General features: G+C 47.0%; 4 protein-coding genes and 1 non-coding gene across 5 annotated transcripts; all 5 read right to left on the reverse strand.

Moving 5' to 3' along the window:
* Positions 1 to 1,296: 1,296 nt before the first annotated feature.
* Positions 1,297 to 4,185, reverse strand: AtWU_11312 (argonaute/piwi family protein; the record flags this gene model as incomplete). The annotated part of the gene is made up of 3 exons (XM_035506412.1): positions 1,297 to 2,781; positions 2,858 to 3,126; positions 3,183 to 4,185. The coding sequence occupies 3 exons, from the start codon at positions 4,183 to 4,185 to the stop codon at positions 1,297 to 1,299; spliced, it is 2,757 nt and encodes a 918-aa protein (XP_035362305.1).
* Positions 4,186 to 5,538: 1,353 nt separating this feature from the next.
* On the reverse strand, positions 5,539 to 6,038 carry AtWU_11313 (hydrophobin family protein; the record flags this gene model as incomplete). The annotated part of the gene is made up of 3 exons (XM_035506413.1): positions 5,539 to 5,562; positions 5,638 to 5,711; positions 5,768 to 6,038. 3 exons carry the CDS (start codon positions 6,036 to 6,038, stop codon positions 5,539 to 5,541), a joined length of 369 nt encoding a protein of 122 aa, XP_035362306.1.
* Positions 6,039 to 10,567: 4,529 nt separating this feature from the next.
* Positions 10,568 to 10,683, reverse strand: AtWU_r65. The gene has a single exon (XR_004775249.1). It is a non-coding gene; the product is annotated as a 5S ribosomal RNA (ribosomal RNA).
* Positions 10,684 to 11,120: 437 nt separating this feature from the next.
* On the reverse strand, positions 11,121 to 12,178 carry AtWU_11314 (urate oxidase; the record flags this gene model as incomplete). Its single annotated transcript, XM_035506414.1, has 3 exons — positions 11,121 to 11,257; positions 11,333 to 11,979; positions 12,042 to 12,178. 3 exons carry the CDS (start codon positions 12,176 to 12,178, stop codon positions 11,121 to 11,123), a joined length of 921 nt encoding a protein of 306 aa, XP_035362307.1.
* Positions 12,179 to 12,741: 563 nt separating this feature from the next.
* Positions 12,742 to 14,719, reverse strand: AtWU_11315 (FAD binding domain-containing protein; the record flags this gene model as incomplete). The annotated part of the gene is made up of 3 exons (XM_035506415.1): positions 12,742 to 14,273; positions 14,337 to 14,489; positions 14,548 to 14,719. 3 exons carry the CDS (start codon positions 14,717 to 14,719, stop codon positions 12,742 to 12,744), a joined length of 1,857 nt encoding a protein of 618 aa, XP_035362308.1.
* Positions 14,720 to 15,141: the final 422 nt, after the last annotated feature.

Here is a 15,141-nt window from a genome sequence, read left to right on the forward strand (position 1 = left end):
AGTTTGGGAAGACTTCATTCTTTCTCCATGCTCTGAGATTCTCCATGAGGACTTGATTCTGATGACGAAGACTCCAGGGATGGATAGTGGAGCGTTCGAGTAAAGACAGGAACGATGTGACTCAGGTATGGATGTAAAAGGCCCCTGAATGTTACCAGGTTTCTGAAATGGGCCTGAGACAGTATGTTCTAGGTCTATTCAGGCTAGATGTTGGTGGCTATTTTCTCATGAGTATGGAAAATGGAATGGATAATCAATCGTAGCCTCATCCCGCGGAGAAACGAGGACTAGAGTGATAGTCGAGCGTTGTCTTGCATTCATTTCTGTTCTCAATTGTGGAGAGACAAGACGAAAGTTAACGACAAAGGTAAGCATGCTACATTTCGTACGTGGTGCAGGAAATCTAATGTGGAGTAGAGTACTCCGATGGCAGGAGGAAGAATAGCTAAGATGTTGAGTTGATCCCATTAACCTGCCAACCCTCCACCAGCACATTTCTTGTGCTGCACACCCGCAAGAGCTAAATTTGAGCCACAGTGGCGATCTATTAGATTGGCCTTACTGAAGCGAAGGATCGCAGGGGGTGGTAGCTGCGGGCAGGCATGCAATGGGGCCAAGTAATTGAGATAGGATCTGGCGAGCCATGACAGCAAAGATATGGAGCACAGGCAATCTTGACATCGAGACACTTGTGGGGCTGGGATTATGACCTCCTCTGGCACTCAAGGGGGAACGCAACCGTAAGCCCTAACTGGCAGGAGCCCGATAGACCTTGGGGGTATATTGGCAGTTGCCTATTACGGATGGAAAGAAGAGCCGACCAATAATAGTGGTTGTGGGCTTGGGGAAACTTTAGACGGGCCGATCTGGCCAATAGGAATCTTGGAGTTCCTGACATATAGAGTTTTACGTCGTTTTCCCACAGCACCGTTTCCAAACCTCGTTTGACGAAGTTCATCGTAACTGCCTTAGACTCAGAGCATTAAAGATGCTAATAATGAGTAAATCCTATCTCATCACGATTGAGTCATATATATTGACGTTTGGACAAGGTTCGATTTCGCTGCTGTCATTGTTGGGGAGGCCCATCCCTTCCCTCGATTTGAAACTGACACGTTCCGTACTCGGCCGGCGGAGAACAGCCGGCTTACACCATACGGTAAGAACGGTAACGTGAAATTTACAAGATGGTAACATTACAACAGAAATGGCATTCCTGTAACCCTTACACTTGTTTACAGTATCATATCTCCACTGCTTGGAAGGCCACTGCGCGATTCTAAGTGGCCCCCACGCTCAAATGTAGAACATGGTATCCCTGACATTTTCATGCAAAGATAGTTGCAGCTGATCCGGAGATAACACGTACCCAGTGTCCCGGGAGGATCGACGAAGCAACTCTTCCACATAGAACCGCGCTCGGAAGCAAGCAAGATCGGCGTAGAACACAGGTGGGCAGATGCTGGATGCCCTCGTTGCGCGGCCAGAGACGTAGCATATATTGTGGGTCAAGGCTTGGATGGAATTCACCGGATTAGGAGAGGCTCTAAATTGCAGATCGTTGGGAGGGGGCTGGAAAATTTCGTCGAGCAGCACAACATAGTGTGCAGGGCGAGCAGTTCCTCGACTGGCAGTATGAGACTGTAGGTAAAAGTCCCAGACCTTACTGCTACTGGCTGGGCCGTGATCAACGATGGTGCCGTTGGGTGGATTAGTGTCTTGAAATGACCGGCCATTGCGCTGACCTGTCCTCGTGGGCGTGAAAAATCGGGTGTGGTGTCGTTTTCCCACAATGACAATGGTGATTCGAGGCTCATCAAGACCCAGACTACTGTATAAGTCTCTGCATGCTTTGCGTAGCTGAGGGAGCTCCACGCTGAGGACACTCCCATATTGTGTATCTGAAACGCCATCGCGGTATAGCAGGATATTTTCAGGGAGCTTTCCATGGTTCCGCCTCTGCCATGCATGCAGCCTTGAGGTGAGAAGTACACCAAGCTGCGTGACCAGCTCCTGACGGGCGGGTTGAGTGCATATCTCTGCTGGCCATTGCGCCAAGTAGCGATCCACAGAGGCTACCATGGCGGCCACGCTGGGAGCCCGTGCTGGAAGGTTCCCTGAATTTGGATGCGTTACATCAACCCCAATTACCATAGTTTTGCCGTCACTTATTATGTCAAGGCTTGGAGAAAGCAACTTCTGATTAATCCCTCCAAGCTTTAAGTTGAGCTTCAGAGCAACATTCGACAGGAATTGATCATTTGATCGAAGGAACTTGTCCGCCACCACGCACACGTTTCTGATTCCAAATTGGACATCGCAAAGAAACTTGATCCTGCTGTACAGACCTTCTGCAGCTTGTGGGAGGATAATCAGTAGGAATGACATTGTTGACTCGACTATGGCCGCGAGAGCATGGGCTAGCTTGTCAGCATCACTTTCGCGTCGTAAAGCACTATCAGTCACGCTGACATTGATACCCGGACAACTAGGCTCAGGAATAATGAGGCCGAGTGACTTCAGATGTATGCGGAACTTTCGTATAGCGACTTCAATGAGAGCTCTTTCTGGACCTATACCATGGGAGCGACCGGGCGTCGAAAGCCATAAATAGGTCCACTGGGAGACTGACGTGCTCCCGGCGAACCTCATCCCACGTAGATTCCAGCCTCCTGCGCGCACAGAGGCTCGCTGTCCCTGACGATATTCTAAAGCAGGGGAGTCCAAAACGCGACCAGACACTCTCGCCATGCTCGGTGCAACAGTAATCCCGAATGAAGTCTAAGTAATACATAATAGAAAGCTTAAGTTAGTGCTGGTCATTAACCTTGTCAGGTCATTCAAACTTCCAACTTACCAAGTTCGCTCCTCTATTGGGGTGAGACATGCCCAAGATATCTGAGAGCTCTGTCTCTATTGAGGTGATCTGAGAAGCCGAAGTGCTTCTGGTCCCGCGACGAGCTGTATCGATACGGGCGCCTTGACGGGACTGAGAGGCGGCTATAGATGCAGCCACAGACTGACCAGGAAGCACCCGACAGACTTGAGCAGGCAAGTAGGAAGGATTTGAGGGGGTCCCAACGTTGACAACGGGAAGCCATGGATCGTTTACAGTAATATTATAGACTATAAAATAAATCAGTCGGAACCCAAGCTAGTGACGGCGGGAATAATGATTTTACCTGACCGAAAGTATTCAAAAATAGTGATATACCCTTCAGGCGAAGGTCGCTTTCTTTTCCGGCTTCCCAGAACCGTCACGTCCCCTACCTCGTGGCCCTGTGAGCGTGATTCGCGGAAGAACTGGACCTCCTTAGCTCCTGCCCCGAGGCATGGCACCTTAGGGGGATATGCCAGACTGTAACCATCTCCTGGTGCTGCCAAACCTACTACTGTTTTGAGCCGCGGCGCGAATTTTCCAGCACGTTTGCGCATACCCAGGTGTGTAAGCTGGACGCGGAGATTCCGAAGCAGTGCAACAACTTTATTCATGTCTGGTCCGTTTTGGCGCATGTGCATCAAGATAATTTTGTCGAGCGGGCAGTCATCATAGCAGATTGCAATTTTTGGCGCTGCATTGACAAATAGCCGGCCCTGCGCTTCACGAGCGACGATGAATAGTCCCCGGAGAATATGTAGCCCCGAGCCCAGGCTCATCCGCGAGTCGAGGTTGAGGTAAGTTCCCGTACCGGCAGATCTGATGTGTGGTGAGAATTTGGGTTGGTGTCCCAGAATGATATTCAACGCATGAATATGTGCTTCGGTCAGCGGCGGCCCTTGGTTCCTTGTATCACCTCTGAGCATTTTGATAACCTGGGGAAACTGAAGGATTCCAACTGGAAGTAGCGTGACTTGATAGCAGTCATGCTGATATACCACATTATAGGGGCCGTCATAGCAGGGTAAGATGCGACTTGAGATGAGGTTTTGGTAGCCATCGGAGGCAATGCTTTCCTGGAATTGCACAAGCACCGTCTTGAGAAGCTGGAGGATCACCTGGGTCACTATTTGTCTGCTCACAATCACGACCGCATCTGGCTCTGATCGCGAAACGCGCACTTCATATCGATGTAATTGGAGATTAGGCTGGAAGTCCAACTGAAAGTAATTTGCATAAAGATTGATTGGGTGGCCCAGAGTGCCATACCCTGGCCTTTTGGATGGCCTGACGCAACTGTCAGTCATCTTATCACTCGATGACTGCTGCTATGAAGAGTGCAGCAAAACGTCTTCTGCTACTATAGAAATAAGAGACAGTGCCAAACTGCTAGTTCGGTTAAAATTGTTTAGGAACACCCTGAAATGGCGATTTTCTCACCCAATTGACGAACACATCCAAGGAACCAAGGGGCAACTACTCCTACTGAAATCAATGGCATTTGTCTCTGTATGCTATGCCAGAGAGGTGTCTATCAGTAAGTAAAGGAAATAAAAAACGCCCGGGTTCTACTAGCCACTGCAACCGAACCATGACAGCCAGCACAATCCCTACGTTGAAAATTACGTTGTATGTGAAATACTTCCCATTGTGGTAAGGTATGTAAGGTCGTATGATCCGTGGCGGCATTACATACGCCACCATCGATAGCCCTGATGCGGCTTAGCTCCCTAGCGATCTGTTTCCTGATCTGAACAAGATGCGAGTCATTTGGGGAGTGAGACATTGCTGCATGCAGCTAAGATCGAATCTGGGAAGCGAATACAAAATTAGGGCTAGAAATATGGGCTAGAACGCTTTTTAATGTACTCCCTCCAAGGACGCAGAGGTCAGTGCGCAGTAGTATGGCAGTCTAAATTGGTCAAAGATACCCCTTCAGTCTGTTTGTCATGCTTTTGTATTCCCCTGTAATGCAAGCCAATCTAACATCCCAGTTGAGATTGCCTACTTGCGTGGAAAAACGCGCAAAATGCTGTCAAAACACAAATTTTATCCCTTCGGACTTATTCAGATACTCAATAGGCATTGCCATTTCTCATGACCTATTCCGACATCGTAGGGATAATAGAGAGCACTATATGGAGACTGGCTATCGGAGGATCCCGGACTTGCGAGAGCAATAAAGTTAAGCTGCCGTTTCTGCTAGACGAAAGTTCGCAGTAAAGTCGCGCAGCCGTGAAGTGCTCGACACGAGACTTTGTAGAGCAGTATGGATCTTAAATCATAGATTGGTATACAAGATAACGGTATAAAAATTTACTTTTGGTTTTCTTCGAGGTATACAGAGGGGCTTCCTTTCTGGACCCTCAAAGGCGTACAAAATCTATCGTACACCGAGCAAGCTACGATCCTGTTGAAGCTGTATGCGAAACGGACAAAACCCTTTCTTTTTATTAAGCTAAGCTAAACTCTAGTCTAAAAAGACACAAAAGCCAAAAGTACATCGGCCGACCAAGGTCTGGGATGCCTGGGCCATTAACACGAAATCAATCAGCAGATGGAGCTGATATGAAAACTCCACGAAGCTTGATCCCAAGCAAATTGATGCCGTTGAGCCTGTGTCATCTGCACGAGGCCAGTGGGGCTGATTATGCATCCCTCTAGTATCCGTCAAGGGCTGCGCACTGTTGATGTAAGATTCCAAGTCAGCAAGCTTTTACTTTCCAACAGTAGGTCATAGTGGCTGATGATGGACTTACGCTTCCGTTGGGGCAGCAGGCGATGGTGTTTTTGCAGTAGGACTTATCGTCATCCTGTCCCTCTTCGAAGAAGGCTAAGGATTGTTAGTTTGTTCTTTGTTATCTCTCTTGAACTATGATCTAGCCTTACCAAGCAGGTTGAGACTCCCAATGAGCGAAGTGGGAGCACAGGCAGATCCCTTGCCATTGACGAGGCTTCCAATAAGAAGACCCTCCCTGAGTGCATTGTTCAGAGCACCGTCAGTTTCCTCACTGTTGGTGGGATTGCAGCAGTAGATGTCCCCAATCGAGCATTGGCCGGAAGCGTCGTCGATGGACAGCTTCTTCTGGCTTCCCTTAGCGGCCGGGATAGCAACGGCAGTCATGGCGAAGCCAAGGATAGCAGCGACAGCGAACTTCATTTTGAAGGGTAGTTGGAAAATTGAACGAGTGTTCTATAGAAACGAGTGTTCAGAGAGAGAGAGAGAGAGAGAGACAGAGAAGTAATGCTTTGATGAGCGAGTGAATGGTTGATGATGAATGATACTTTTAGCAGGGGATTTCGACGAGATTTATAGCTCGAGGTGGAGACTCCCCTCTCTCATTCTCTTACTATGTTTAGTACTTGGATTGCTGCGAGCCCCTACGAAATTCTCAAGTTATGGGTCACTGTGACTGAGACATCCAATTCTCGCTCTCCCATACCAGTTAACGACGATCATCTAAACCTCGATGTCTTTACAAAATTGTGTCTTGGGACTATGACCCTTCCAAGGATATGGAGATAGATCTGCCATGGTTAGAACGGGAATGTACGCGTGTGCCTAGATGCAAACAGCTGAGGTTTTGACCTGGCGGGCGGATGACCAGAAGGATTTCTTGCTCAGTGTGGACCGAGGAGTTTCAATGTAACGAGTTCATGACTCTGATTACATCCCTTGTATCGTACCAGTGTAGTATATGAGTCTGTTTAAGGAGGCTTTAATAGCTTGGCGGAGTACCCTGTGTCAACGCTGCACCTGCTTTCGCTAGAAATACCTCTTTTTCTTAGCCCAGCTGTGGGGAAGCGAAGGCTAGAATGGTACCTTGCAGTCCTCCCACCCGCAGCGCATGTATGTGCTTGGCACGTTTGCATGAGCTTCATTCATGCTTTCAGTACAGAAGCTTGTTGGTGGCAAGGGAATCCACTTCAGCCTATGGTAACAATTCAAGTCGAGCCGGGAATATCGAGGAATCAGGTTTCATTGAGCCCAATTTCGTATGTTTCGGGGCTACATCGCACTATCAGTCAATCTCCCTTCATTGTTAGGTCTCAGCCACCGTTCCCCGGTGATTCTCTGTAAAGTATCCCCAAGGTTTGCCTCCCTAAGTCCTATAGAGGGATTAGATGGTATCTAGGTTGCCCCTTCGCCAAGATTAAATGCTAAGAATGCTAGGCGATACTAAGATTTTTGGTGTCTGTAGACACGAGGTACCGGCTCTCCAAAAATCCATCTCATATGACCCTTAGCAAGGCAACAATTTGCCTGCCCTGAAAATTGTCAGACACTCAATTAGCCTTTGAGAATTTTTTTCTAATAATGACTCTCGAAATTCCAAATTGCCTTGGGGTATTCACTGTGCACCCCTTGGAAGCAAAAGAGTTAGTTTGCATTCGCGCGTTAGTTTACTTCACGACTACGGACTACCGTCTGAAAGCGGGCAAGGAATGCGAAGTCTTGGAGCCTGCGAGGTACCAGGGGCGCAGTAGGACAAGCGATTAAGCACTTCGAGAGACATATAAACCAAGCACCCTTGAGTTTCGATCTCTTTTTCCTTTTCTTCCCCAGAGCTTCGCTTGGCTGCGAGTTGTAGTTTGGTTTCCGGCTCCATCTACCACGTCTCTTCTCTTCGTCTCATCCACGAAGCCACGGCGAAGTATACATGTTTTGCGCTTGGCAAACGGGTATACTTCATTGTGACTTTGTGGCCGGGTTGTAGGGGAAGATGATTTCGGGGCTGGGCAATACCTACGGTAACTGTAGCACAGGGAAGCTCATGATGCTGAGCTTTCTGTGTTATCAGGGACCTATAATTATGGAAAAAGCTAGACCTTGAGGTTTATCGTGGATCATTCATAGCTAGTCATGAAGGGTAGTTGTAGTAGATTACAATGACAACGAACACAATGCTTTTTGACATCACCTCTTCACCTAGAAAGCTCCATTGGGACTCTTGTACTCACTCACACATTCCTAATCTGCTCATACAGTTACCAAAGTATATGTGTGAGATTTCAACAGCATAAGTCCTCGGAAGTCTAGAGCATTCTACGTGTAGGTCCATATACCCGTAATATTAGGCAGTATATTGCATGTTATCATCTAGTGTATGGCTATTACAAACGTTTGGTTGCGATATATACATTGTATATAGATCTCTAATCACCTATAGTAAATTTGAGGAGCAATATATGAAATATACCTAGCTTGTCGCCGAGATTGTAGTACTATATGTGGTGGAATACATACCAGGAAGGGGCATATATATATTATATCTCTGCAGAAATACTATAGTAGTTGTGTTCTGTCTTTTCATTATGGAAATTGGACAGAAGAGGCCAATGATGACAGAAGCTACTTGATATTAATAAAAATCAGATAATAATCAAATGTAAAGAGCATTTAGGATTCAAAACTACTATTTGGGTCAGCTGTAAGACTATAGGGTATACTAGGAAGAACATGAAGGCCATAATTTGATCAATATGATCATTAGTCACAAATGCTACGGCAGTCGATAAGGCTTAATGGACGCAAGTGGTACAGTTTACCCTGCCTTTACTTAATATAAGCTATCATTTATGTCTATAATAATGGGGTTCCATCACAGTGATCTAGTAATCACAGGGCAGTAGTATATCCGATAACTGAGGTCATATTGGCCCTCCGAATCAGACCCAATCGCCAGAATTCTCACCCCAAGTAACGCAGGCACCCGGGAAAAAAAAAAAAAAAAAAAAAAAAAAAAAAGAAAATCAACAAAGGCTCACCCACAGGGGAATGAAACTGGAAAGGCTTGCTGTATTCATTGCACAGATACCAAAGCCCTCAAACCCTTCGAATCATGGCAGGTATTGCCACCAACCCCTCCAAGCCACCAAGAAAAAGAAGAAGCCAAGGGCGCCATCATGCCAGGCACGAGATTCGAACTAGTTGGAATGAGCCCTAAGTAAGCAGTGGCTAGCGCGAATTCTAATTGATATGACTTGTCTATCACTTACCTAGTCCGTAACTGGCAACGCAAGGGGGTTCTTGGGGGATTTGGGGCCCCGCCTGTCTCCTCGGCGATAAGGTTTGGACATTTCTTAGCGCCAAATTCCGGTCGGTTACCGATCCGAATACCGTGGTAATCTTTCAAGTTTGAAAATAACGAGCCTTGTATTAATGAACCGCCGTTTCATTACCCGTATATGGAATTCCTGCCCTCAAAGGCGAGTGTCTAGGCAAGGTAGAAGCCAAGTGGATTCAACAGAAACATGACCCCTACTAGCTGTAATTCAGAGGAGTGTCGGTTTCAAGGGGCTTGTCACTAATTCATCACTTAGACATCCCTTCCTTCCGAGACAGGGTTAACGGTGCTGGTAATGTCAGCAACACGAAGAAGATGGTTGTTTTATCGAGGGAAGCATGTCACTCAATCTATGTTCTCCCTCATTCGGGCTTACTATATTCGGTTAGGGAGCTTCAAGCTACGCTTCCGTCAGTGGCCAGGACATTGCCCGGCCTATGTTCGCAAGAGGTCGACTACACATTCCTATTGGCATAGTGACCGAAAAGGGTATAGCAAACAGTCAAGGTTTTTGCGATCATGAATACTACCATATAGCATTCGAAGTCATGACTCCAAGTATGTAGCATCAACTATGTCATAGCATTCGACTTATTTCCGGAAGAAACTGGTCAGGAGATCTCGAGTATGCCTGGTACTTGCAACGAATGTGCCACTTCAGTTTGCGATGACCAAGGGCATTTGTGCGTTTGCCGGAAACAGATTCAAAGGTGAGGATATCGTAAAAGAAAGCAGGAAAATGAGTGACCGATGATGATGCTATATGATTATATGCTATCATACTCTGGGAAAAAGGGACATGCCTGCCCACTTTCCGTTTCTATGAGTGAGAAACAGACTTTTTGACCACTAAATGCACTGAATTGGATTTTTTTCGGACGTAATAACGATCAAACCATTGGTTCATCTATTGCCCACCCAGGACAGATGCTGCAACAGTACAGTCTGCATGCGGTACCATAACAGTGTTTTTCAGAGTTCCTCCACTTGCGATCGTTACATGCTCTCTAAAGCCAATAAAGCCAAAGAGAGATCCACTTAGACACTCAGCCATTCAAGACAACATTTAGAATAGCCCCAAATAGGAGAGCCTTGCAAATTCTCTGCTTTTTTTCCGTCTTAGTAGCAATTAACGGTCACAGCACCCGGCCAATGACGAAGTTATAGCATTTCATATTACCGGGGAGTTAGTGCTAACTGCCTTCATCCCTATACCTTAATCATTACATCAAGATCATGACTCACATTCTTTCGTTGCGTTCATGGACATGCGCGTACTACGGTTGCCCCAATGTTTGATGGATGTCTTCTTGGCGTGACACTGCCTTCCTGGATGTAATTCTAGATCAAAACTGAGTACTGCCCCAAGAGTTCCCTTAGAGGGAGGACTGCTTAATTGCAAGAGACCGCAAAAATTTTTATTCTCAAATTGAAAGAAACCGAAGTAGATTGTTCCCGATGCGGGCAAAGCCTGTTTATCTCATCGGGTAGGATGCATTGGTGAGCTAGTTCGCCACAGCACACACAATGCAGACTCATAGATGTTCCGTACATCAAAAATCTACCCGAGTGAAACAAGCAAGTTAATTCTAGGCAAAGAAATAAAACACAAAAAGCGAAAAACATACAACAGAAGGGATTCGCTGGTGGTCACCCACCCAACTACTAACCTCCCGGCGTGTGGCTTAAGTACGGCTGAGCGGACGGGAAGCCCTGTTTTCCACACCCTATGGTCGTATGTGCTTGTTTGTGATATGCAACAGTATTTATCTAACACATCCTCGTCGCTGCTTTGAGGATATGGTGTTGTGTTAAGTCGTATAAGAAGGCTTTTGGTACACAGGCGCGGTCTAAAGGGCTGTTCTTGACTTGATCTTTACCCGGGGCTAAAAAAAACACACACTAAGACTTGCCTTGGCTCGGCTGTATCAGACCCTAATATCTAAAAATAGATGGCTGGGCACGATGCCTGCATCTTATAACCTGTGGTCGCATGCATGTATAAAGGGAGGAAGTAGATGTTGGTAGGACGACCAGAACGATACGTATGTCACGAAAGATTGCACAAGATGGATTTCATAGGTTACTCGTAAATACATACTATACGCAACACTCATTAAGCTCCAGCTCTCTTCATCACTCCAGCTCATCATACATGTCTTCCCCAAAGTTGATCAAAGCTTCGCCGATCTGCTCTTATCGAGAGTAGAACGAGTCAAAGTCCCCTTTATCAACCCATTTGGTGCCGATTGCGGCAAATACACCTCCGCATCTTTGTCTGTGTTCCGAATGCCCTTGTGCCAGCTCAGGTCTATCAACAATCAATGTTAGCATGTCAGAAGGAAGCAATATGCAATCAAGACGCTGAAACATTGTGGGAGCTTACCTATCTCCACATAGTGCTTATTAGGCCAAGAATACTCCACAGCATCAGCGAGAGGAACACAGTCCAAGAACTTCTCAGCCATCTTGTACAGTGTCGCCTGCGCGCTCATGCTATTATCTTCCGCGAACGCCTTGAAGGATGCATCTCTCGCCTCTGCAAATGCCTCAATGAAATGTGAGGCATTCGCTTCAACGTCTGAAACATTTTTGAAGTGCTTCCATCTCCATTTGATATCCACATCACTGCTGAGAATGCGATCCCACGTCTCAGGCAATGTCGTGTATTCATCTTTGATGTATCCCCAGAACTCGGACCTAGTGCTCTTCAAAACACTGAGGCCAAAAATAGCCGACGTGATATTAATACCAGAAGCTTTGGAAACATCCACGCGGATCTGTCGTTTGACGCTCCCATCCTGGAAGAATGAATGCGGGTGTGGCTCGTTTTCGATCGTCATTCGTTCCCAGGTATGGCAGGTTATGTCGATGTGGGCTGTGTGAATGTGGTTGTATTGAGTGATGAAGTGTTTTCCGAGGATGGAGCCGTATAGCTCCGGAGGGTGGACGGGGTTATGTTTGGCAACAATGTAACATGTGTTTTTGATTGCGTCTGTAGTGACAAGGACGCTGTTGTCTTCTTTGGTGTAACTTATTGCTTGATTGTTAGTTGGAATTTTTGATATCGTGAAATATCGTGATGAGAGTCTCACGAAGATTCTATGTCTCCCTCCAGCAAAACGCAGACCGTCAGTTCGTATACTGTTTGCACACCCGTTCCTGCATCACGATGGACCTTGTATAGTCGAACGTTGTCTTTGCCATATTGTGCATCGGATAGGCCGTACATGTTGAAGGTTTAGTTATTAACAAAGATACTTGTTCCAAGACGAGATGGTACGGTTCGAGAAACGCGATCTCAGTTGTTGATATATCACTCAGGCACCTCCTTGTTGTCTGTGCTGCAGTCGGGCACCTCCGACGTCCGGAGAGGCCTGAACTCACGGATGGTGCCGCTATCTCTTCGTTGGATAAGCTTCAGACTGTCGGATAAGGCAATATGCAGGGGTACTGATAGCGATGTAACGTGATGCGCCATTTTGAAGATCTATGAAAAATGTCATTCTAGAAATTATAGTGCGTCTTCCATCGAGATAGGTGGACTTTTACCCATAAGTATCCAGCAAATACAGACTACCCTTTCTCCTTTTGTTAGAAATAGGATAAAGACCCCGGTCTGGTGAGTTACGCCATGGGGATTCAATTATCTACAGTGGGATTCAATACTGAGCAACAATAGATCCACAGATAGCCACGACTTTGATATTGAACCTGTGGTGTAGGATATTTAGCTGGCCGTTGCCGGCATTTTACAGAGACTCGTTTTGCCCTTTCAGCGATTTCTCATCATCACTAAATGCGCCGGTGCATGAAGCCATCGAAATAAGACGTCACATCCTCAACATTATCCAAACCAGTGACAAGTCCAATATAGCCATCTGGTCTCACCACCACCAAAGCACCAGAGTCTTCAGGGACACCGAGCTGGCTTTTTGCAGCTTCAGAAAAGTCAGAATATACGTTCATGGGCCATTTTGAGGAGAATGGAGCAGGGATATCTCCCAGTTGAATATCCAGGTGATTCTGTGAGTGAATCAGGAAAAGATCAAGCACATATGCCTTGTTGGTGAATGGAACTGAGTCCGTTGTGATGTCCTCATGACGGAAACGTTGCATAAGTTCCAGTGGCAGAAGATTGAAGAGACTCATTGGTGAATGAGGTGAGTCCAAAGCTTTTCCGAGATTTTGCAGGGTAGGCGAAGCTAGGTCATTGCCGGCAAAAATGAAGAGATGGAACCTGCCGTTGGATGGCATGATGTCGAGCATGCGAACATGATTGCCGTCAATGTGTCGAATTAGATCGATAGGTAAGAGACGCTTGCCTGGCGTGAGGGGTTCCACTACTTGGTTGTTGATTGAAGTCCGGACATCGCGGTTAACAAGTAGGTTAGGAGGGTACTCATACCCACACCCGCTTGTGAAGCCATGTCCCATTTCCCATGTCTCGCGGAGGTTCTGACTGTCGAGTTTATCCTTTTGTCCAAATTGACGAGCAAACAAGGCGTCGAATTCAATAAGCTGTTGGGCAACCCAAAGTCTTTCTTGTTCGTACGTTTCGAGCAAAGATGCCTTTGCAACACCTTTCATAACCAGTGCCAGCTTCCATGTGAGGTTGTATGCGTCTGAAATGCTGACGTTCATTCCTTGTCCTGCCTTAGGACTATGTGTGTGACATGCATCTCCAAGGAGGAAAACTCGCTTGGTCGGATCACTGAAATTATGGACAACTCGCTGGGCAACGCGATACTGGCTAATCCAAACGATGTCTGTGATATTCATCTTGTAAGGATGAATGACCTTGCTGATGTGGGACTGGACGGTCTGGGTGAGTTTGAAAGCGCTATTTCCAGTAAGGGCATCTTCCGCCGAAGCCCCGTTTGCATTGAGATGCTCCTGACTTTTCTCATCCACCTGCAGGAAAATCCGGAGTCCCTCATCCTTGCGAGGGATCAACATGCAGCCACCATCTGGAGTTCGGATGGCACAACGTCTTCTGTAATCGGGAAAGTCCGTGTCAACATAAACGTCCGCGACAGCCCAAACGTCCTCGCCGCCCTGCGAGGATGATTGCACACCGGTAGCTCGGCGTGTAGCGCTACGCGCGCCATCGGTACCTAAGATGTACTTCGTCTGCCATGCTTCAATGGCCCCGCTAGCATTATTCTTGATGTACGCTGTGAGTGGCCATTCGGTCTCTGAGCTGTGTTCATAATGAACAAGTTCCATGAATCGCTGGACCTTTTGCCCCTTGGTGTTCAAGTACTGTTCAAAGACATCTTCCGTCATGCCTTGGTCGGTATTGAAAAGGTACTGGTAAGGCGTGGCTTTTACAAAGTCAGCTACGTCGGATGTCATATAACTAACTCATAGTTTGCGAAAGAACTTACCATGGACCACCTCAGCGCCGGTGAAGTTACTGACTAGGGCGCCCGTGCTATCACGCATCCAAAAAGAAGTTTCGGTAAGACGATGTCCTCTCTTGTCAAGATCATGAAGTAGATTCATCGTCTGCAGGATCTCTTGGGTTCGAGGTTGGAATGCTGTGTGGTATGATCAGCTTTCTCGTCAAGTCAACAAGAGGGCAGTTTATTGGCGTACCGCTTGCATGCCCAGTTTGTGTTCTCGTGGCCCTTTTGTCAATCAGGCAAAAATCGATGCCGTATCTTTGCAACGTTGCCGCGGCCATGCATCCAGCGGGACCAGCGCCAACAATGAGAACATCCGTCCTCTGCGACTTGAAGGCGCCAAATTGATATGTTTCAATAGTCATGGTGGAATAACGATGAACGGAGCTTCTTGGGGTTGCAAGTGAGAATGCCGAAGAGACTTATGGCCTGGCATGAGTGGCTGTATGTTGTGGATTTCCCATCCCCTTTATACCTCCACCGATGTGATATTTGGCCCCAGGTGAAGCCTCATGGTGCACCTCAAGGTGCACTACCAAAAGTACATCAATAGCACTGTCACCATCACAAGAGGTCTGGTCTCTTCAAAGTCATCCTTCCATGAATGCCGAATTGTCTGACGAATTTTCGCACGCGCTAATGCACATTGCCACTGATATTCAACGAATCCAGAATCAGGTTCCGGTCTGGAAATCGAGCTGAAAGGGCCACTGTTTCGTATACGACCGTGCGAATAATCCTTTGGCAACATTGTTGAGCCGCTCAGCTGTGAGGAAGGATGCTCATT

This window comes from Aspergillus tubingensis (genome assembly GCF_013340325.1).
Source record: "Aspergillus tubingensis WU-2223L DNA, scaffold_15, whole genome shotgun sequence".
Classification (NCBI taxonomy): Eukaryota; Fungi; Ascomycota; class Eurotiomycetes; order Eurotiales; family Aspergillaceae; genus Aspergillus; species Aspergillus tubingensis.